The sequence below is a fragment of the Numida meleagris genome, chromosome 1 (genome assembly GCF_002078875.1).
Source record: "Numida meleagris isolate 19003 breed g44 Domestic line chromosome 1, NumMel1.0, whole genome shotgun sequence".
Classification (NCBI taxonomy): Eukaryota; Metazoa; Chordata; class Aves; order Galliformes; family Numididae; genus Numida; species Numida meleagris.
In genome coordinates, this window is record NC_034409.1 from 117,964,027 (window position 1) to 117,986,204 (window position 22,178).

Here is a 22,178-nt window from a genome sequence, read left to right on the forward strand (position 1 = left end):
AAAGAGTTCATCTGTATCAAAATTGATATACAGGAAGTGTATGGACAACAACTAATAATCAGAATCAGATCGCAAAAGGATGAGGTAACCCCAAAAGACTGTGATGTGCTTTTTAAATGTGTTACAGGCTACCATTTGTACTACTTAAAAATAATGTATTTTGTCCCTTATTATTGTTAGCAAGCATGATACTTTAGTTATTAGAAATTCTCTGTTCCATTCTTGACTGGAGTTGATAGCGTGCTTGTCTCTGCAGTAGAGACAAAAAATGTTGGAGCTTAATACTGCATGCAGTAGGAAACCTTATTCACTTTTACCTATAGATCCGATCTATTCTAAAGAGATCTTTTCCATACCTAAGACAGTGTTAGAGAACTTGGCTGTAATTCAGTGATCCCATCAAAGCTGCCATCTAAGTATTGCAGATCTGCATGAATGCTGGAGCCGACTGTCTGTCTCCAGGTTCTCTGCTATAGTTAGATTCTTGTTTTGTAATACTTGATAACCATAAAAGGAATTATCTTGAATCTGGCTATGTAGATAAGTGTGTCACAAATGTACAAAGGTGCTGATTATGTTTTCCAGATAGATGAGTGTTAGTAAAGCCGGTTTTGGAATACGATAGACTGGATTGTGTCTAAATACTGAGAGTTGAAACCACTTCTATTTGTAGTTTTAAAATAACATCTCAACACAAAAATTTGCATGATTTCTTAAATCTGCATGATTTATTTTTTTTCTGTGGAGCTCAGAACAGTTGAAGTATTTACACACTTGACAGCTCTGACCTCAGAAACTGCATTCCTATTCCTTTCATGTTAAATCACAAATCACGAGGTGTGAGGTGCTCTCAGAATTTTCATTGGTGTTACAGTTGTGGTGGAAGTATAGCTATGGCTGGAATTCCCTAATCCCTTAACCCCAGTTACTTAGAGTTCTGCAGCGGCACTACCACTTTCCCCATTGTTGGCACATGTTAGGAAAAAAAAAAAAACCAAACACAGCTGATTTCGTCTGTTTTTTTTTTTTTTTTTTTTTTTTTTGCTATCACGGTGGTCTGTTCCCACTCTCAGGGCTTTCAAGAGTGAAGTTCCCTCTCCTAGAGCCTTAATCCATTAATAGAATAAAAAATTACACCAGAGTGTAATTTGCTGAAAACCATGAGTTTATAATTTAAATGATTTAATTTTGTCAAGCTGTTCTTTGACCAGAGAATCATGACAATAAATATTTGGCTTGAGTATTGGTGACCATGGTTTGTTGCTCACACCGTCTGGGAATACCAAAAAACGTAGATTTGGTTTCAAGATCATTATCTGTGTTGAGGGAGAGCAGTGTAACTTTGCCATCTACTGGTGGCTGCCTATTAAAGATGGGTGAGAAACAAAGTTACAGCCTGAATCTTTTGGAAGAGCCCTGTAAACAGTTATATTTATTTCAGTTTATACTCTTCTCTTGTCTCATTTCTCTAATGTAAAATTAGACAGTAATACTTCAAGTTTATTGCACATATACAAACTTATTTAAATAATTAACTTAAATTTAAATGTTTCACTTAATATAAAGTTTGATATTTGTTTGATTTATTTTGATTATTTAAATATTTATTTGAACCTATTTTTACGTATTTGCATCCAACACATTAGCCACGTGACCATAATGTGACTGTTTTCAGAAGTAAAAATGGAGATGGTAACCAAGGCTGCTGCTGTTCTTTGTTTTCATACTCTGCCTTTGACAAATCCTCACACATTATGGACAAGGCTTTCTTCCGACGTGTACTTAGAGGTGGAAGTCATCCTGTGTTTGTTACTATCTCAACATCCTCTGCTATCACTTTATCAAATAATCACTTTACCAAGATGATACTGTGTTTTACCACATCCCCACATCAGGCTTTCCTGTTGGTAATTTCCACTAAGGTTTCTGCATAGTTAAGCACTCATAGTATGATGAATAAATTGAGAACTGAGATAAATTGAGACTTGAGTTGCAATCTAAATAAGTAAATATCAATATATTCTGATGCAGAGGATAAAACCATTGCAGAGAAATAGAACTGGTCTTTGTAGTACAAGTGTAAAGGAGGTGTCTAATTTGTACTAAGATATGTCTGAAAGTTTAGTTGTGTTTCCAAATACTACTCAGCAGTAGACTGCCAGGGCCGTCTGCGTTGGGATACTTCAAGGTGAAAACTGGGCAATCAAAGTTAAAAGTGTGCATTTCTTATGTAATCATTGAAAAGCATCAGGCATTTCACTGGGTCTCTGGGGCAAGCAGCACCACCATACCTAAACTGAAGGGTATCCCGGGGAACTTGTGTGGAGTTCTCTAGAATTTCCTTTAGGTAACCATCTCTGGGCAGCTTAGTCAGGGTCATGGAGCCTGGGAGCTGATTAAAACAGGGTCACAACCCAAGTATGGAGCACACTTGAGCCTGGGAGCCCGTAAGTGCTTGTAGATTCATTGTTCTGGATATGACCAGAGAATGTCCTTCAGTGTGCTAATGATGAACATTAATCTTACTGTAATTAATAATCTAGCCTTGTGTCATTTTTTCCTTGAACCCACTACTGTGTATAAGATTATCAAGAAGTTGACTTGTGCTTTGCATAAACCTTGTTTAGAAATGCTTGAGTTGGTTTCTATCAAGAGTTCTTCCTCTTAGGAGAGATGTAATTTTATGGCAAATCAGTATTATTTTGATTTTTTTGGATGTGATAGGTTATGCAAGTGTTGCCCATCCGACAGTGAAGTTATATAAAGAAACAATGGCCGATAATCACCACTGATTGCAATTTGCGCTGATGAGTACTGATTTCTAGGAACCAGCTGCAGAAGAGAGAACTGTGACTGTACATTCAGAAAATGTAAATTTACTTGAGAACTACGTGGAACTGAATAGACTGAGGCAAAAAAAGTCCTTGTGTTCCGTGCCCTGCCTCCTCTACTTTCCTTGGATGTCATTACTGCTATTTTTATTGAAAAGCTAAAAGTGTTACCTAAAGCGGTTTTCAACACTGCTAAGTTGAAATGGTATTAGCACCTAGTGGTTAGCCAATGCAGTGAAGCCAATATCCAGTAAAACACTTCTTATAATATAGGGACTAGAAGATTGCATCTTGCATGTGCCAGGAAATTTTTGCAAAGTCTTCCCATTTTTGCTGCCACTAGTTTTCATACTCCTTATAGCAACAGAAGGCAGTATGTCAGGGTCTCTAACACAGAGGCAGAAAAAGGCAGAGGCTTACACCTCTAGGCCAAAAGCTGTCACATAAAATAGTCACACAGAATACTGTTGGTACTGTATTTCCATTCTTCTAATGTGTGGAAGTGAACAACTAGTGTTGAAGGTACCATAGAATAGGCTTTTTTTTTTTAACTTAATGTAAAATAAAACGTTATATCTGTGTTAAGCATCTTCTTGGCAGAAATGTCCAATTAATTGGTTTAATCCTAATGATTTTCTTCACTGTTGAATTGCTCTTTGGTTAGGTATATTTACAAAGTTAAAACACTACAAATTTTAAATATCTGTCCACATTTAAAAATCTGTAATTGTTGAAATTTCTTTCAAAGAATGGCTTGAAAGTGCACGCTCTCTTAACATGCACCCTTTGGAAAGAGTGAATCGGAATGTGAAAACAATTTCTCAATTTCTTTTGTGTCCTTTATGGTGTAAGCAAATATTTGAAATTAGATTTATGTTTAGTTTTAGCAAGAAATTTTCAAAGTAAGAGATTGTAAAAAGCCTTAGAAATACCAAAATTATATCTTGTGTGGCCTTATGTGGTGGCTTGTTGGCTTGGTCAGATTTCTAAATTCTCCATTCTTTGACAGGTACCACAGATCGAAAACAAGAAGTCAAAAAGGTGCCTCCTGAAAGGCCAGAGTGTCTTCCTAATCGAACAGAAGAAAAAGGTATAAAATGTGCTCTTCTGCTTGCCCTCTGCAGAGAGACAGGGCTAATGAGGCTGATGCACAGCCTCGTTTCCTAGCCCCACAATAGACAGTTTTCATTAAGTATGTTGTTAGGTTGTTTATTTTCCACGCTGATAGATCTCTGATTATATGCACTTTGGAAAGGATCACACTGTTATTTCTGAGCCAAATTCAGGGTTTTCAGTTGCACCAATCTGAAGGTGTTAAGTGATTGCAGCCTCAGCTGAAATCATAGGGAGATACGCTCTCAATACAAAAAATACTTCTGAAGCTGTGTGCTCAGTAAAACCCAGGTCCTCAATCAAGCATGGTACCTCACATCAGTGCACATTTTTTTTGTATGCATTGGTTCTCTAGTTGAAAACCATCGACCCTGCTTTTATGCATCACAGAGAGGAGTTGCAAAGATACAGTCATTAACGCTTATGAATCATTCCATTATCAGAGGCACAAATGTCATAGGCACACCTATGAAGAAATTTAAAAAAAAGTCTTCAAAGTCAGGTTTAGAACACTGCGAGAACTGAGGTATAGTACCACACAGAGCAGTGACAAGTGAATGAAACCTTTAATAGTTTCATTGTAAGTTCATGGTGTGTTCTGAGTAGTTTGGGAAAATAGTTATATTGATTGTCTAATTGAAGATGATGTCATTTCGTATGTTTAAGTGAACTGTTAGATTGTACAGACAAGTTTAATTACGGGTTTCTTAACTTTTAAGTGTTTGAATTTGCAGTCTTTTAAAAGGCACGTGTATGAGCATGACTAAATGTATAACATGCAGTGATAGTTTAGTGCCAGAACATTCAGACTTTGCACTAAGAGCTGTTTCTGTATAAATATTCTTAGCAATCTGACAGATGTTTTAGCACTTTTATCTGCATAGCTTTACTTTTGGTTATATATGTTACTTCTTGTGGTTATCTTAGGAGAAAATCCCTCTGCTTTCCATCTTGGATTTACAAAGCCAACTGTCAAAATGGTGGAGGTTTAAATATATTGCTGTCCCAGGGCATATCTGTAACTTTTCTAAATTTTGAAAAGAAGCAATAGGAGTCATGCCTGCATTTCTGAAATGCCGGGGAGTGGTGGGAATTTTTCATTTTGGCAGTATGGGTGAGCACGGGAAACTTCCTTTACCCTGCATGCTGGTGCACTGTTTGCCCATCTCTAATACATAGTTTAGATTCTTAGACACCTACGCAATATAAACAGACATAGGAATAAGTGTGTAAAAATTGCACAACGTAATCATAAGGCTTCAGTGTTACAGAGGGCCCAATAGCTGTGTCAACAAAAAGTGTGTTGAAAAAAGGGATATGTGCCTGTGAATAACAATCACATACTGAACTATTCCAAATCTAATGTGGATTGTTTTTGACGCAGCTCTGAATCTTTACTAGATACTCGTGATACCACATACTTTTATATCTTTTATATCTTACTATTACATAGTAGTCCGCTTGTATACTCCTACACCATGTGTAGTTCATTCATAGTGTTTGGATAACTTAAAAAGCACAGCAATAAATTGATCCCCAGGTGTCCAAATGCTGTTTCTTTATTAGTTAAATGCAGACAATTGCATTATGCTACAATTTTCTTTCAGTATTTCTGCTAGTATTTTCAGGAAAGAGAAGTTTCTGTTGATTTATGTTCCACGATCCCCTCAGACTGACACATAATGCCCATCAAGAAACATATTTTATATTCTTAATACCTCTCAGGTGTATACAAAGACAGTAATATTTACAACACATCAGTAGACAGTGTTGTCAAGGGAAATAGAGTGTGACACAGTAGGCTATGAGGAGTGAAAGTTTTGTCCTTTCCTTAAGAAGAATCAGATTTCTTGTGGTATGGCAAATCTATTTAGTTTCTTATATGTTTGTTTTGCATTGTGAATTTAGAGCATATTATTTTCCACAGTTATTAGTGTGTAATATGTTTGACATACATTGTATGTTTGGCATTGAGTCTTAGTGTTGTGGCACCTCCTAACAATCTGTGCTGCATATGATCTAGTTTTGAACTGGAAAGCTGAAAAAATCAGAATATGTCTGCTTAAAAGTCTAAATAAAATGTCTGGTTTTTCAGAGGGGTTTTACATCCTGCCCAACATTTCTAAATTTTAATGCTTGTATTTTCATTTGACTGTGGTTAAATTAAACATGATTTGAAACATGATTTTTTTCCCCCCCAGAAATCCTATTTCTCTTGTTTGTTCAATAGAAAATCCAGAATTATTATCTTTGTGACCTTCTAACTTAATATTGGTTTCATAAGTATTTAATATGAGTTGCACTCAGGGGAAATTGTTCCACATGATATGTAATTTCTTGTCATTCTGATTTTTCACATACAGTCTGAAACCAATGGGTTACTAAAATAAAAAATGCCATTCACATTCAGATACTGCAGACACATTTGAGCCATGAGGAATTACATGCAGAACATTCAGGCAGTGCAAACTGGTTTGTGGCGAACAGTTTATTTTAAATAAAGAATGATTTAGGACTGAAATGAAAAGGAGATAAAATTATTCTTTGTATATGGTGTATCTACACTTGAAGAGTTACTGTTTAATTATAGATGTGTGCGTGCAAATTCATTCCACGTAATAACCTGTGTTGTTTTTCTCTGGAAATGATTTAAAGAAAGATCAGAGAGAGAGCAAAAACAGTTAGACTCGCAGAAGCCTTCAGTTCCTGCTATACCTCCGAAGAAACCGCGACCACCCAAAGCAAACCCTGTGAACAGACCTGGTACCTTGCCCCCAAGACGGCCAGAAAGACCAGTTGTGCCTGCAACTCATGCAAGGTATTGTTTTTCCTCTGTCCAGCGCTTCTGGAATTAAAGGAAAAAGCACACTTTTAGAATTTACATTTTGCAGTTAATGCCACAGTTTGCAAAGAAAAAATATTAATAAAAGATCCTTCTAGTTATCTGGCTGCATCATAACTATCTCCTCAAGAACAGCAGTTTTAGCCTGGTCATTACTAGTTCATTGCTACTGATGAATGCAGTGTTACTGAAAAGTCACAGTTTCCACTGCAGAATACGTGACAAACATCTACATCAGTGTGTTGTGCTGCTGTTGATTTTCTTAGTCTACCTAAATTATTCCATCTTAGCCAGAGCACTAAATCAGTGCCAAAGCCTGGGTTGTACCGAGTGAGGAACGGTGTTAGACAACGTATGTGTCAAGTACTGCCAGCTTGGTTTCAGTCTGTTTTCCTTGATCATTGTAGATCAATTTTTAGCATGCTACACATGTCTGCTCAGAATGTCCTTTAAGCTGATGCTACTGCAGAATTCTGCTGTCAAGTGATTTAATCTCTGATGTTGGTTGTTATTCTGTAGTTACATGGTGCTTCTTATCAGAGGTGGTTACAGCCTTTAAGGAGCACTGGGAAACTAGGCTTGTAAACACAGCTGTTAGATTCATTTAATCTCTGCTAGAGCTGGGGAAAGCTCAAGTTGTAGAACTTAAAGGCCCCACCTATAATCCTAATTATGTCTGGATGGCTACTTGATAGTAATTAGGTTCTTGACTGTGCAGTTCACACTTTCTTTATGCAAAGTGGGTAGAAATAGGTGAAATCCAGAAAAAAAGTAGCTGTGTAAATTTGGTAACCTGTATACCTTGCAGAAATAGTACAGTGTAGACATAGAAATAATTTTACTATTGAACTGTTAGAATAATTTGCTGCCATGGAACTAGTGGAATTCAAATATATTGACAGTGGAATAACTACCAGAATGGAGTATAGGATAGAGTGGAATAAAATAAAAATCCTAGGCTTTGATTCCCCTCATTCCTCCACATATGCCTCATTAAACAAATGCTCTCAGCATGAAATCTGAGACACATAAAATTAAGAGCTGATGCCTGCCTTGCGCTGCCGGTTTCATCTCACTGAAGTGCTTTGGCTGTGCATCTCTGAGAATATACACTTCTATCCATGACTGCTACCACAGTTTCTGTTGGACTCCTTGGCCCTGGACATGCTTGCCCAGATTTTCCACAGTGTAGTCCAGACCTGCTGGCTGCTTGGGCATGCTTGAAAAAGCAAGTGCTTGCTGTGGCCTTTAGATTTAGCTAAGCGATGTCTTATTGGCAAAACCAGTACATACCCTAGCATACTTTGCACTGGCTAGATAAGTAACAGGGTAGTTATTATTTTGTTCTATCTGTTTCATGGAAGATTTTAAACATCATTTTACCTAGAGTTGTGGGTGAGTGTTTTATTGCTCTTCTGTTTTTTCATTTTCTAACTACAAAATTGTGTTAGCAAACAAACTATTCTTAAAGATATTGCGGATTTCTTGTTAACTAAGTGAAACAGCAGATCTGAACAGTAATCCTGTTTTGTTAATTATCCAAACACCGCTATTTCTAGCACAGAGAAAAATACTTCATTCTTTTTATTTAAAACTGTTATATTTGACAGAGTTTTATTTTTAAAAGTAATTAGATTAAAACAGTAGAAGAAAAAGTCATTTTTAAGGTGATAATGATGCTGTTCTGATGGTTGTAGTGCTAGCATTTTCACTATTAATTGCTTTATCAGCTAATTCAAATTAGTGAATTTATCTCATACAGCTGTTCTGCCTAGTAAGCTTTAACTTGCAAGGGTGTCTTGTAGGATGAGGACAGAAAGTTACCAGAATAAATACGAAATGTGAAACTCCAGATGAAAGGCACTTTAATACAGGCATGTTAAGTCAGTTCAATTTAATAAGACAGTAAATATTTTTCAGACACTCTGGTATCTATTTCCAGAATCTGAAAGACCTAAGGCGATTAGAATAAAAATAGAACCAGCAGAATTTTTGCTGAACCTAGTGGGAAAAGGTGCTGTAGATTTATAAAGTGATTCCCATGAGGCTACTATTGCTGCTGGTTAGCAGAAGAGAGTTTTTTCTATTCCAAGTGCCTTCAATCTCATGCATCTCACTGACTTTTTGTGGTAATAATTGTTTTTCCTTTTAAGCATTATTTTCCTTCCTTCAAGGCAGATCAGGACTTCAAGGGCAATGGAGAGACAAAAACCATGTGAGACAGAGAATAGCTGTCAGTTTGCTGCAAAGGCTTCACAGCTTATTTAGATGTACGTGTGATTACACAATCTACTGATGAATCAGTCAATTCTCTGGAGAAGGCAATCCCTAAAGACCTACACCAAGTGCATTTTCTCTACCAGTCTAAACCAATCTTGAGTCTCTGCTGCTGAAAGGGGCAGGTTCATTCTCCTGGCAGCCCATTCTTGCACCTCCCTTATGTTAGCACCAGCATTTGTGCAGACATTCAGCCATATGGGTCAGGGAGTTGTTCCAGATGGCAATTAATCACTTTGCAAGGGGACTTCTATTAGCGTGGGCTTTCTTTCAAGGCTCATCAGCTGTCCCATCAAGCTGACAGCCTGTCTGCATGGGCACAAGCAGAGAGAGGGAGATGCTGTGTCCGAGAAGGAATTGCAGCAATCCCTTTGTATCCATATGGGTGCAGATTAGCATAATAGGCCTGTTGATTTTTTTGTTAATAGAGTGGATTTGGTGTTTTTTTTGGTAATGTCATATATCTTGCCATCATCTCTAGTCAAAGGGTAAATGCTGTGATTTTCAGCCCTGAGTCACAGCATCCTAAGAATCTCCTCCAAAAGAGTGCTCACACATTTCGTAGAGTGCTTCTGACTCACATGTTGCGCTCAATTTGCTGGGAAATACATGTGTGCAAAACAGTAGGCAGTCAGATGCTCCTTGCCTTGTGAGCCAAGAAACTATGTTGTTTCTTATGTATTTATATATATATGTGCATTTTTTTTTATAAGTGAAAGACCTAGAGATAGGAAAACTAATTGATCAGGTAGATCATGTTAATTATCATCTCAGCAATTAATTTGTGGTTCCAGGAATGTGTTGCTTCCTTCCTGGTACAGACAGCCTGCAAGTTGATAGTTGTGCTGAACAAGGTTGTTTTTTTCAGGTCGTAAACTGAGTGTCCATCTATTTTGTTTAATCAGATCCACTTAATCTGTGACAAATATTTAGATTCTTTATCTTCCATAGCCTTCCTGCATTCTGAAATAGGGTTTCTAGCCGCCTTGTGTTTTGCTCATGAGCTGCTGACATGAGTGGAGGTTCAGGCTGACATCAGACTATTAGGAGTTCACCTGTATTTTACTTTCAATTGCTGTTCATATAAATGCATGTCTGCCTGGGTTGTTCCAGGGCTGATCTGTATTTTTACCCATAATTCCGGTACCTTATATTCATCATAATTGTTTCAGTGCTATGCTGGAAATAGTTATTGTGGAGAAGAAATCTGATATTTGTGACCTGATAATGATGGTAAATACAATTTACTATATTAACCAAACCATTGTTATCATGGAAAATGTCACAGGGATTTGTCTCTGAGACCTGTGCAATGCTGTGCTGCTCACCTACTACTGGACCTTTTTTTCTTAATTGTTTCAATAGTCAGATTATTTTAGTAGACTTAGTAGCTTTGGGAGTAGAAAGTTCTATGAAGAAGGAGTAACCTTGTTGCTTATGTTTGATCTCCCATTTGATTTCAAAACTTCTGTAAGGTTTATCTCCATAAGGTATCACAGCTCTTGTCTATTCCAAAGGCACAGTAGGTGATCTTGTTTCATTGGACCTGTGAAAACCATTTTCATAGCCTAGTCTCATAAGTAATGAGCAAAAATAAATGACAGTCTCCTTTTGTTGGAGAAGCTGCATTTATGAGTAGATACTAGGAGCTGCTGGGACGTGGCAACACTTCTGTGAAGGTACTCCCTGTCTGCAGTGCTCTGGATCACCCATCACTGTCATTTACTCAAGCTAATTAATTAGAAATAGTTACAAATAAGATATTGAAGGCTGTCCCTTTGCCCTTAGATTTCCTTCACATTGAGATGCTGTGAACATTTGGAGAATTATTTAGACACTGTGGTGTCTAAAATAGGCTTTTTTGACAGGTGTTAAGGAGAAATGAGATAAGGTTAATCCATACGGCATGTTTGCTTACTGGAGATTGCTCTCTCTGACACATTGCTACTACTCTGCTGCTACAAAGGAAGAATATTTCCCTCTCTCGGTAGTAATTGCAAGTTAGCTATCAATTTACTGTAACCTGTGCACAGACTCCAATAAAATATGTCCTCTTCTTGATCCAAATGTAGGAGTGATAGTCCAAAAGTGGAATTAGTGGGGAGTTCGGTATCCAGCACACTAGAGAAAGACTCCTCTGAAAGAAGCAATGACATTGGTAAGTTATAGAGCTTTTTATAGTTTGCCTAAGAAAGTTATGGTGCAAGTCTCTGCTTTTTAGTGACTTTGTTATGATCCAAAAAGCAGATGGAGAATTTGGCAATGAATGTGGGTGATCTATGTCAGTTTTGAGTTGCAGAATTATAGAATCATTTCTGATGTACTTTGAGTGATTTTTTTTTTTCTGTTAAAAACACAAATAGAAACATAAAATGGTGAGCTATTTTGAGCAGGAGAACTTTTGTTATTTTTGTTTAAAAGTGAAACAAGTGAAAAGGCCAACAATGTCATGTTTGTTTAACAGTGTAATGTTAGTTTTGCCATATTTTTAATGCTGCAAAATCATATTTTTGACATAATCTTTGCATTTTGTAATACAAAGGAGTAGAGATCAAATTCAGGCCAATTTGAATCAATTTTACTGAGAACATTGTTTAAGAAAAGTCTAAATTTCTGTTTAAAACAGTATCCTATGTTCCTACCACACAAACAGCTTAATCAAGAAGTCACCTTGAAAGGAGTAAAGATAGGCTATTTTTCCATCTTCTCTCGCCTTCCTTCTCCCTGAAGTTTGGTGTGCAGGAGATGTTTGCAGAGGAGAGAGCTGCAGTAAGTGGCACTCCGAAGCAAGGTGCTCTCCTCCTGTCCCAGGGCTGTAAGCAAAGCCCACGACAGCCATCTTCACCTCCACTGAGAAATCCAACGGTGACAGCTGCTGCCGTCGCTCTCCGCAGTCGCAGCTGTGCCGTGAGAAAACCCGTCTTGTAAAAGGCAGAACCAGGGTACCCCAAATGCGTAAGCGTTACTACCCTTCATTGGCAGCATTAGATGTTATTTTGGTGTGGGGGTTTGTACACAAACTGCTTTATTAGTAACCATTCCGTAAAATATTAAGTTTTCAACAGCCAAACCTGCCTTCTCTTAATACTTGCAAGCATAGCTTAAAGTTGTGAATGATTTTTACTTGAAATGTAAAAATAAAATGCTAAATCAATTTAATTTCATGTTTATGGGCTTTCCAGCATCCATATGTCTGCTTTTTCTTAACCTTCTGCTGTTGCTATGGTTTATGATAGTAACATTATTTTGTAGAACCAAGCAGTATGTATTTTTAGATTTTTCTTTGCAATAAACATGGAAAGATAGAAGCTTGAGATAAACCGCATGAACATTTTTTGTTGTAGATACTAATACAAAATAATGGTATGGAAATGCAGTCAAATTCTGCCGTTTAATGCTTACTCACCACGTTTATAAATTTGCTTCAAAGCCTGCAAGCCTTTGCATCCTTGAAAGAAAAAGCTGATTGCAGATAGCAAATAACTGTGTGATAAATGTGTACTCTTACGATTCTCATGCTGGTTTCTTTGGAATTGACATCAGGATAAAAGCATAGAGTGCTTTGTTTTGTTTTATGGTTTTGAACAACCTATAAAAGGGTAGGCAGAAAATTTATTATGTTTTTTGTTCATTTCACGAGCTTAGTTGTTGTTTGTTTTTCAAAGGAGAAAAGGAGCCAACAGGAGTCCACAAACCAAACCACATACACAACATGTTGCAAAGGGCTTAACTTCTGACCTCCTGTTACCACTTACAGGAGAAACCTACTGAGCCCAAGGATAGAATAGTGTGAATATTTAGATAGGTATAACTTGATAGGGGTCAAACCAGAATGGCATTTACAAGGGCAAGTCATGTCATTCTAGCCTGTTAGACAACTTATTAAAAGAGAAAAGGGAAAAAAATGATGATTCTGGAATAAAAGTTGACCTGAAGGTCATAACTCATATGAATTTTCAGGAGGTTTTTGATGGCTCCTGTTACAATATTGCTGAAGAAATAACCTTTTAAGAGAGGACAGAGTGATAAATTAAAACTTGATAAGCCAAAACAATTTACGGTGCGTTAATGTCTCTTACTTTGAGGAAAGAACAGTCTGCGGGGCACTGTAATTGCAAAGATTTATGATAAATATCCTAGATTTTTTATTTATTTACAAGAAAACAGTGGGTTGGTGAAGTGTCTTGGCTAAATGAGTAATGAGTAAAAACAGTGGATGACTGCATATAGCGTCCAGTATATTCCTAAGCAGCGGTGGATTGGGCAGTGTGAGTCCAGGTGATAGCTGGCTGTGATATGCGTTACTGGCTGCCCAATGGCCATGTACTCACTCTGTGGGAAAGGCAGCCTCAGCTTCTCTCAGGTTCATCCTTCCAGCCCAAACAGATCTGGTTAAATCTAATTGCTGTATGTCTTTTCATTAATCCAATTTCATGCAATTATAGGGGTTGTACATGATAGACGTGGTCAGACTTAGCTTTAGCCTTTGCAGAAAATTGAAGTTAAATGGCCTTCGCAGAAGCTCAGGTGTATGCCCATTCTGGTGACAGGGATGCTGTCTATTCCTTCATGAACACGAATACTGTTCCAGCATGCCTGCAGCTCTTGTAGAGGAAACGGGTGAAAGCAGTGTTTAGCTGCAAGTCGCCTCACCCCATTTCATGCTTAGGCTAGATATTAAGGGTGACCCACAGTCTGCAAATGAATACGACAGTGCTTTCCTGGCTTCTTTGTCACAGTGGGGTTATTGGGCAATGGCTGTCACTTTCTCAACGTTTACATTCTGTAGCTGATTAAAAGCCCTCCTGAAGGAGGAGGGATGAGAACATATGGTGTCCTTCCATATGTCATCTCCCAAAATCCAAGTAACTGAAGAGCAACAACAAAGTCGATAATATAACCGGCAGCTGAGAAGCAATATGCAGGGGGGAACTGAAGAATGTGGGTGCAAAACTTCTCTAAGTCCCCCATTCCAAATCAGTGATTAAACACTGGTTTCTTTGGAAAAATTACCTTCCTATTTTTCAAGTGATATCAAATCCCTAAAAGTTTTGGTGTTAGTGGATCAGTGTTACCTAAACAGAAGACCCCATGACTTTAAAATCACATGTAGATACATTCTCACTCAGCTTTACTCGAGAAGGTCGGAGTTGCTTGAGCAAGGCTAAGGTGATGTGTAATACTGCACATAACATTCTGTCAGTTGCATTTGTGAGAAGTTGTTTTTATGCAGATGCTAGTGCATGGCTTGATTTCACTAGTGTGTTTTGCAGAATTCTGACTTGACATTTGAATTTCTTGATGATAATACAGCATTGATTACAATTTTGCAAGCTGTACTGACAAAGGCAAGACCTGTTTAGCAATATCACTGCTGATGGTAAATATAATGGTAGCTGTTACTACTGTTGTTTGCGCCTTTGTTTCTTTCTACATTCCTTACCAAAAACCACTGGAAAACTAGCCCTCAGAGTATGATATTTAAGAGGAACCATTCCCCCTTCTTCCTCACTTCTTTTGTTTTCTTTCTCCCTGTTTTCAGTGATGCCTTTACTTTACTTTCCACACATATTTCATCCAGCTTTTCCTATTCACATCTCTTTGCCATGGGTAATTCTTCTTCATTTCATGAGGGTAAGGCCTTTTATTTTCCGTTTCCTTTCTGTCCTACGTTTGCTTTAGTTGACAATATGTAACAAACATAAGTACTTTGTAGAACAGCTAGTGTGTACTTGGCTGTTACATACTTTTTTAAATTAAAAGTTGAAATAGAATGTACTGTGACAGAAAGTCTTGTACCGTAGCACTGAAATGAGAAATCATTATAGTTCCTTTTATTTTCCTGTAAGAAAATTGAGAGATGTAAGTGAAGTGTACAGTATGTATACACTGTTTGTGAGTGCTGTGGTTTCACTAATATGTTCTTACAGACAGATGGTGTCATTACAAAGTTTAATGCATATATTCCATTGCGATGCCCTTACATGTTAAAAAATAAATGTTATTTAGCTATATGCTGGGATGGTTTTCTAGTCTGAAACAGGAAACAAACAAACACTGAAATTGGAAAAGTACTCATTGGCTTTCAGTGGATCTTGCATAGTCATGTCACCCAAAACTTGCCTCTGGTTTTGCTGTGGTTAAACCACAGCAGTTAGATCTGTTGCAGTGTCTCATGTCCAGACTACTGTTCTAGAATGACAGTGGCTTTTGGAACTTAGTTTAAAATGCTTCCAAAGCAACAAAAGCTACATTGAAATTAAACCCTCTTCTACTGACACAAGAGCAGTCTCTATGCAGAATTGCATTTATTTAAATGGTTTAAATTCATGTCCTATTGCATAAGCTGAATTTTAGATTTTGCATTTCTTAAGTTCACAAGGAATTGTTACTTCAGGGAGCTATTGCAATGACATAAAGAAACAGCTAGCACATGTAATAGCTTGCTGGCTCAAACACTAATGATTCCGGAAAATTACTGAACTATCCCAATTAATTATTGATATTGAGTTCTTTCTATGAATCAAGATTATCCCAATACTTTTAAATATCTGCATGAACACTGTGGAATATTGAAATCCTGAAACAAGTCTTGTATATCCAAAACATGATTGCATTGATACCACCAAACATTTATAGCAACATGGATTTAAATGAGGTGGTTAAAAGAATAAGCCACAAAAAAAAAAATAAAAATAGTATATCTGCTGTGGAAATGTTCAGCTAATCCACACAAGAAGCAGTTTCTGCACTTAGATTCAGCTGCACAGATACATACCACACAGAGCCAAGTGGACACAATCTTTCCAGTATTTTTCCTGGCTCTTTACGTGTTTTGGATAGTATTTATGAAGGTAGTTAATAATCTTCAGCAGTACTAACAGAAGACACATATGTACTCATTGATTCCTGCTGAAACATACAGTTTTGGTATGAATTTTAAGAGTTTTCCTCAAGGCTGGTTGACATGAGCACATTTTTCAGCATTTCCATAGATTGCTCAGAGCTTTTGCTGGTGGGTCGTGGAGCACCAACTCAAGCGCTGTTATCAGCTGTACTCTTTTTCTGTCCCTCCTTTAAGCCTGGTGCCCAAATGCCTGGAAAGGTACTTAAAAATACCCTACTTCAAATTATCTGACAAACACAACTTCTTCAGAGTTTCTTTGAGGTGTATTTGCAAATGCTCCAGAACTCAACACGTGCTAACAAGTAAGCACTCATATTTGCTAAGAGAGATGATCACTGTGCCTCTACTAGAGTAAAGTGATCTAATAAGGTTTGGCCCTCACCAGGGAAAAAGACAAAGAATCTTTCCAGTAAAAAGTTGTAGAATGGAGCATCCCAAGCCATTCTCTGATTCTATGATTTTTGTGCTTAAATCACAGGTCACTATATTGTAAGACAAAATTACATTCCTTGAAGACACAGAGTAAAAGTTGGAAAGAGGAAAATTCTGCTGAATATAAGGGTTGGAGGACAAAATATGGCTTCTATAGTGAAAACTATAATCTGCCTAGAACAATTCTTTCTTTCTATGCTACTGTTCATATTTATTTGAATATAGCATAGCAAAGAAGCAGAACTACAAAAGCCACTGAATCTAAATTACCCATAAACCTAGGTATGAATTATAAATATTGTAATCAGTGATATGGTTATGGTCCATTACATAAATTAATTAAGTCTTTTGCCCTGGAGGGTGCTGAAGAAAAAGCAGCCACACAGAAATTTAAATCATTCTCCATGTGTGTCAAATCGAGGTGCCTGAAAACAGCATATCCATTTCTTCTAGCTCAGTTTTCTTGACCTTTTGGCTCTTTCTTGGCATCTTCTGAATTGTTAAAAATAAAATCCTTATGAGGACACTGGCAAGTGCTTTGCTAAGATCATTATGGTAGCTTTCTACGTTCTGCTTTTAAGCCAATAAAACTTGGGGCTGAAATGTGAAAATCAAATCGTATGCTTTAGGAAAGGTGGCTGTCAAGTGGCTGTGCAAGGAAGCCAGGCCAGCATAGCTTTTTCCACCCAGAGCTAAGAGTCATGTGGGCAGGCTGCCCAGGCAGTCTTATACAGAATAACTCTGTGGCCAGGGAACCCTCCTGCTAAAAGTGAATTACCCAAATCTTAAAAAAGAGTCAGCAGATTATCCTGGGTGAGATCCTGCTACCCTGACCTTGACTGAAAGCACAGCAGCATTCCTTGAAGGGTGGAATTTTGCTCAGCAGGGAGAGATGAGCAGAACCTGGGTACTTGAAGTAGTTAAAACAATTCTGGGCTTGTGAAAATTCCCAGTAATATTCATATTCTCTGTTGAGTTGTTTTTTAATTAGCAGTATATATTGATGTTAATGCAGAAGATCTCACTTGCCATATCTGTCTCATTTGATGCGGAATAGCTTTCAGGATTAATGTATTTAAAGACAGTATACCATTTAACTAGCCTATTGTCAATCCTCTAAATGTATTGAATATGATAATGAAATGAAATCTACCTCTGTGACTTTTGTGACGTTATCTTCTTCAAATGAATTGAATGCCACCTTGGCCTCATTTATTCCAGCCCTGCTGTATTTCTCTTCTCCTAAATCTTTCCATTAGCATTCCAAATATGTTGATTCTGATATTATCCGTCACTTTCCATTTCATTTTTCCCAAGGTGAAATCTCTCTGCTAATTCAGAAAACTTTCCATCTTCATTATGTAGAAATGACTTTGCCCAAAGACTAAAAAAAAAAAAACCTGGGGCCTAGCCACAATTTCTGCTAGAATAGTAAATGAATGCGTGGAGGAGGGGAGCAAGGAAGGAAGCATAGCCATTTAATTTCTTCCCGGGAATTCTTCTGGAGGGATTGGAAATGGTTTTCTGGGAACGTACAAATCTAAAAAGCTCAGAACGTTTTCCTAAAATAGTCACTTGGTTTCCTGACTCTGGGTACTGTTTGAAAACACCATGGCCATGTCTCCAAACAAACATGAGAATGGAGAAAAAATCCTATTCTTGAGTGTCATGAAAAGATACCAGAGAATAATTCTTGCACAGCCAGTGTTTCCCCAATTTATTCCTATAGCTGTGTTTGCTCAGTATATGGGCATCTTGTTGGGTATGCTACACCAGTATGCATGAGTTGCCAGCCTAATCATCAAAGCTGTAATAAAGATCAGTGCATCTGTTTATTTGTGGAACAACTATCACCTATTTTTTAGTTAGGTATTTTTTTTATTAGAGATTACCGTTGTTAATTGAAGGGTGTCTCCTGTGTTTTATGTGTTTAAGAGAACCTTCTTTACTGATTACTATTAACAGACACAGTGGAGCACACAAGAGTCAGGGAGCTGGACAAACACACCCTTCAGTTCTGTTCGACGCTGATGCTGCCTTACTATCTCGTGGAGATAACTGCAGTCACTTTACTGCCCTCATAGCAATAGCCTGCTTCTCCTCTCAGCTTTAGCAGCTTGTATCTATCTATATTAGTATATAGTATATTATATCTATATCTATATTAGTAGCTCTGCTACTGATCCTTTCTTCAGCACAGGTATTTGTGTGGCTTGGCACATGTTTTTGGAAGATAAACTGGATTAAAACTAGGTCAGGAAAAAAACAGTGAAGATGGTTAGGTGGGGAAGAGTAGCTGGGGCAAGTGGAGTGCTGCTTCAGCCACCATTTGTACTTGTGTATGTGAGCTTCACGTGTTTATAGAAACACTATTTTTGATGGCAGAATTGTCTTGCTTTGCAACTTAACTACATAACACACAGTAGCAAAAACAAAGACAGTGCATAAAAATACATTGCTGATTTGCCACATGGTATTAAGCAAGTCATTTAGCTATCTCACACATCAGCTTCAAGCTGGCTATTCTGGAAACCAGCTCCTATATTTGGGCTATTTTTTCTTCCAGAAAATAATTGTTTTACTTCCATTTCTCCTCTCCTGTAACCCTGAAGGTCTGTGTGCTTCCATGTAGGTTTTGTGTATCTGTTTGAGTTAACTCATTTTTCCTTCCAAAGCATTGTAGCTTCACCTGATACGTGCATTCACTCAAAGCTTTGGATTAGCAAATTGCTATTGACTGAGTTTGTTGATACCTCATGGCATGGGCTGCAACAGTTAATAAGGAAGCAGTGAGAGAAATACCTGGTAGAGGACAGTGGTGTCACTGGTTATATATAGAAAGAGTTACTCCAAAAATAGAGTAATGTTTATAGGTGAATAACCTTAGACTATTTCAGGGCTATTGAAAGAGGTCTCTCCTTTTTTTCTTTTTTTAACCTTTTTATAAATCTCCCGGGGATGGAAAAATATTGCTGAATCAAGAATATCTGATCCCATTTGTTTCCTAGCTGCCAGTTCACAAGTACTTGGAATTCATTTAAGTGTCCTTCAGTGTGCATTGTTTATTGCACAAACACAGGTCTGTTTTTCCATTATGTTATTTTGTATGGTCTTTGTAACACAGCAGTAATGCTTGAACTTCAGAGACTCATTGGTCAATAGCAGTTTGGCAAATTAAGAGCACTGTTAAATTACAAGCCGTTTTTTTCCTGCAGGTATGCAGTGAAAAATGGACTCTGAGTAATAAATATTCTAGCATTTGATTCATGTCTGAAAGTAATTTTACAGAGTTTTGATTTATCGTGCCTCAAGTATCTCTAGTATGTTTCCTCAGTCATTTCTGTTTAACATACGCGATAGGGCATTCTGAAATGGAGGTGACTGAAGCTGATATAACCCATAAAAATAGATGAAAGGTGTTAAGCCATTTGGTTCAGGCATGTAATCATGAGCTGCAGTATTCCTTCAGCCTTCGCGTCGTTCTTTCACGTAAACATGCTGCCATGTGGCTGGATTCAGCAAGCACCTCCTCAGTGCATTTCATTAACCACAAAGACAGCTGTGGGCATTGTACGTCTTCCGGAGCCTGCAGGAGTTTTTGCTTACCATAACCTCTGGATTGCTGGAGATAATCCCCTCATCTGCAGCTTCTGGAAATTTTGCTCCCTCCAGCTGCAGGCATCCAGGAACCTGCAGAGGCCTTCCAGCTCCAGCACGCTCATTCTTTCATCCCCTGAGCAATTGCATGTGGTGATGCCAGTGCAGCGCTGGCTGTACAATACTTGAGACAACGTGTGTGCTATCTTCTATCTCCAGCTGTTTGGAGAAAAATTACTAATCCTTCTAATAGCAAGACAGAAATTTTGAAACTGTTCATTGGAACTACAGGACCCATGTTGTCATTTAGCTCTCGCTACACCAAACATAAACAAAACCAAAGGCTCCTCTGCACGTTTCCCCTCTCCTTTGTTATGTTTGATGTGGAAGGGCAGTTGTGTGTAGCAAGAGCAACTGGATTACAGCTGCCTCTGAATTCCAGGTTCTTTTAGTGACATCATGATGTCTAAATGTGCTCAGAGCACTGTAATACAACAGGAAAAACAGTATCTGATTTCTTAGAAATTAAAAGAAAAAAAAGTGATTTTTATTCCCCTTCATACTAGTTGCCAGAAAATCAAACCAATTCTGTTTTATTTTTAAGACTTGGAAGGTTTTGACTCTGTAGTACCAATTGCTGAGAAGCTTAATCATCCAACCACAACCAGACCAAAAGCTACTGGCAGGCGACCACCCTCCCAGTCTTTCACATCTGTAAGTTTGATTTTCCTTTTATTTTAAAAAGATTTTTCCTGAACTTTTTCTTCTCTGTGTTTCTGTTCCCTGATGCTTTTAATCCATTTACACAGCCATTCCTTCACACGTACAGTGAGGCAGAGAGATGCAGGAAAATTTGTGTCAAAAGGCTGCCAATGTTTTGAATGCTAATGTTTAAAACATTCCCTCCCTTGTGAGATTTGTACCCCCTCCTTTGGGTGCTGCCAGGTATTCCTTGCCAACCACGGCTGAGGCCAGAAAAATGCTCTATAAAAAATATTTGGAATAAACTAATTTGTGCTAAATATCAAGGATTTTAAAAGCATTTCCCAAAGAAAGGATTTCCTTTGATTTCTCTAGGCCAGTTAGCAGAGTTTGAGGATAACAGACCATTACAGGTCTTCAGCGGCTCTCCTCAAACTATCATGCATTTATTTTCCTTAAGCTCACACTTGTAAATGAAGGGGTGACTTAAATTTCTAATATCTTTAGAACAGTTGGTCTCAAAAACCTTGCTTTGGAATCTGCTGCTCAGTTTTACAGTCTTTTTTTCTGTGGGGGTTGGGGATTCTTTTTTCGACACTTTCTGCATTCTGGAATATGAGCATGAGAATAACTCCTGATGATACCCATGTTCATGTGGCTAAAGAAAAATGAAGTGGGGGGAAGTGAAAAAGAGTCTTGTGAAACTAATAAAAAACAAACAAACGAAAATCTTTCAAGTTTGTCTATGAGCACAAATACAAAAACCTGAAAGAGAAGTTCAAAGGCTTTTCTTCCCCTGTCAAATCTGTGAGTGAAGGGACAAGAGAGAGAAAAAAACCTTCCTTGTTTGCACCTTTGCAAAGAGGCCTATGGCAGACCTACTGTGCCATCAGTGTGCACAGGCAGTAGCACGACTCCTCAGAAGAGCAGCAAAGCAGGACCTGCACTGTAGGCAAAGTAGTGGCAGAGCTGATGCCCCACAGCATGCTGAGCATCCTAGCCAAGTAAGGTAGACAGGAAAGTGCTTTAGTCTTATAGTGTAATGCAATGCAAAGGTGGAAATTCATGCTGAATCCAAATCTCTAAGAATTTCTCATTCCCCCTAGCCTTGAAGGCAAGACAAAAAAAGGAGGGAGGGAGAGTAATGCTTTTCAGGTTGTTACTTTGGAAATGATAACAAAAAAAACAACCAAACAAACAAAAAAACCACCACATAGATGCTTTTCTTAGTCCTGTGTTAAATTCTTAGACAGTGAAAATACCTGCTTTTTTTTCTTCTCTCTACATAGTCATCCCTTTCAAGCCCAGATTTCTTTGACTCACCAAGTCCTGAAGAAGAGAAGGAAGAACATGTTTCCATTACACACAAAACTATTGAAGTGTCGAGGAAGTCAAGAACTGTTACAATATCACAGGTAAGTTAATTAGGATACCTGTTTATCCCTCCTGTGTGGGTATTTTATTTTTTGACAACATT

At 37.8% G+C, this 22,178-nt stretch overlaps 1 protein-coding gene across 8 annotated transcripts in view; it reads left to right on the top strand.

Moving 5' to 3' along the window:
* The window catches only part of SH3KBP1 (SH3 domain containing kinase binding protein 1), a 228,423-nt gene that overhangs the window by 198,639 nt on the left and 7,606 nt on the right, over positions 1-22,178 (top strand). For all 8 annotated transcript variants that reach the window (XR_002442386.1, XM_021409087.1, XM_021409101.1 and 5 more), the window contains 5 exons: positions 3,841-3,921; positions 6,600-6,762; positions 11,136-11,221; positions 20,604-20,713; positions 21,991-22,116. Coding sequence is in view for 7 of the 8 variants with exons in the window: in XM_021409087.1 (XP_021264762.1) it covers positions 3,841-3,921; positions 6,600-6,762; positions 11,136-11,221; positions 20,604-20,713; positions 21,991-22,116 (566 nt within the window). In the remaining variant the exon portion in view is untranslated. The remainder of the gene's footprint in view (positions 1-3,840; positions 3,922-6,599; positions 6,763-11,135; positions 11,222-20,603; positions 20,714-21,990; positions 22,117-22,178) is intronic.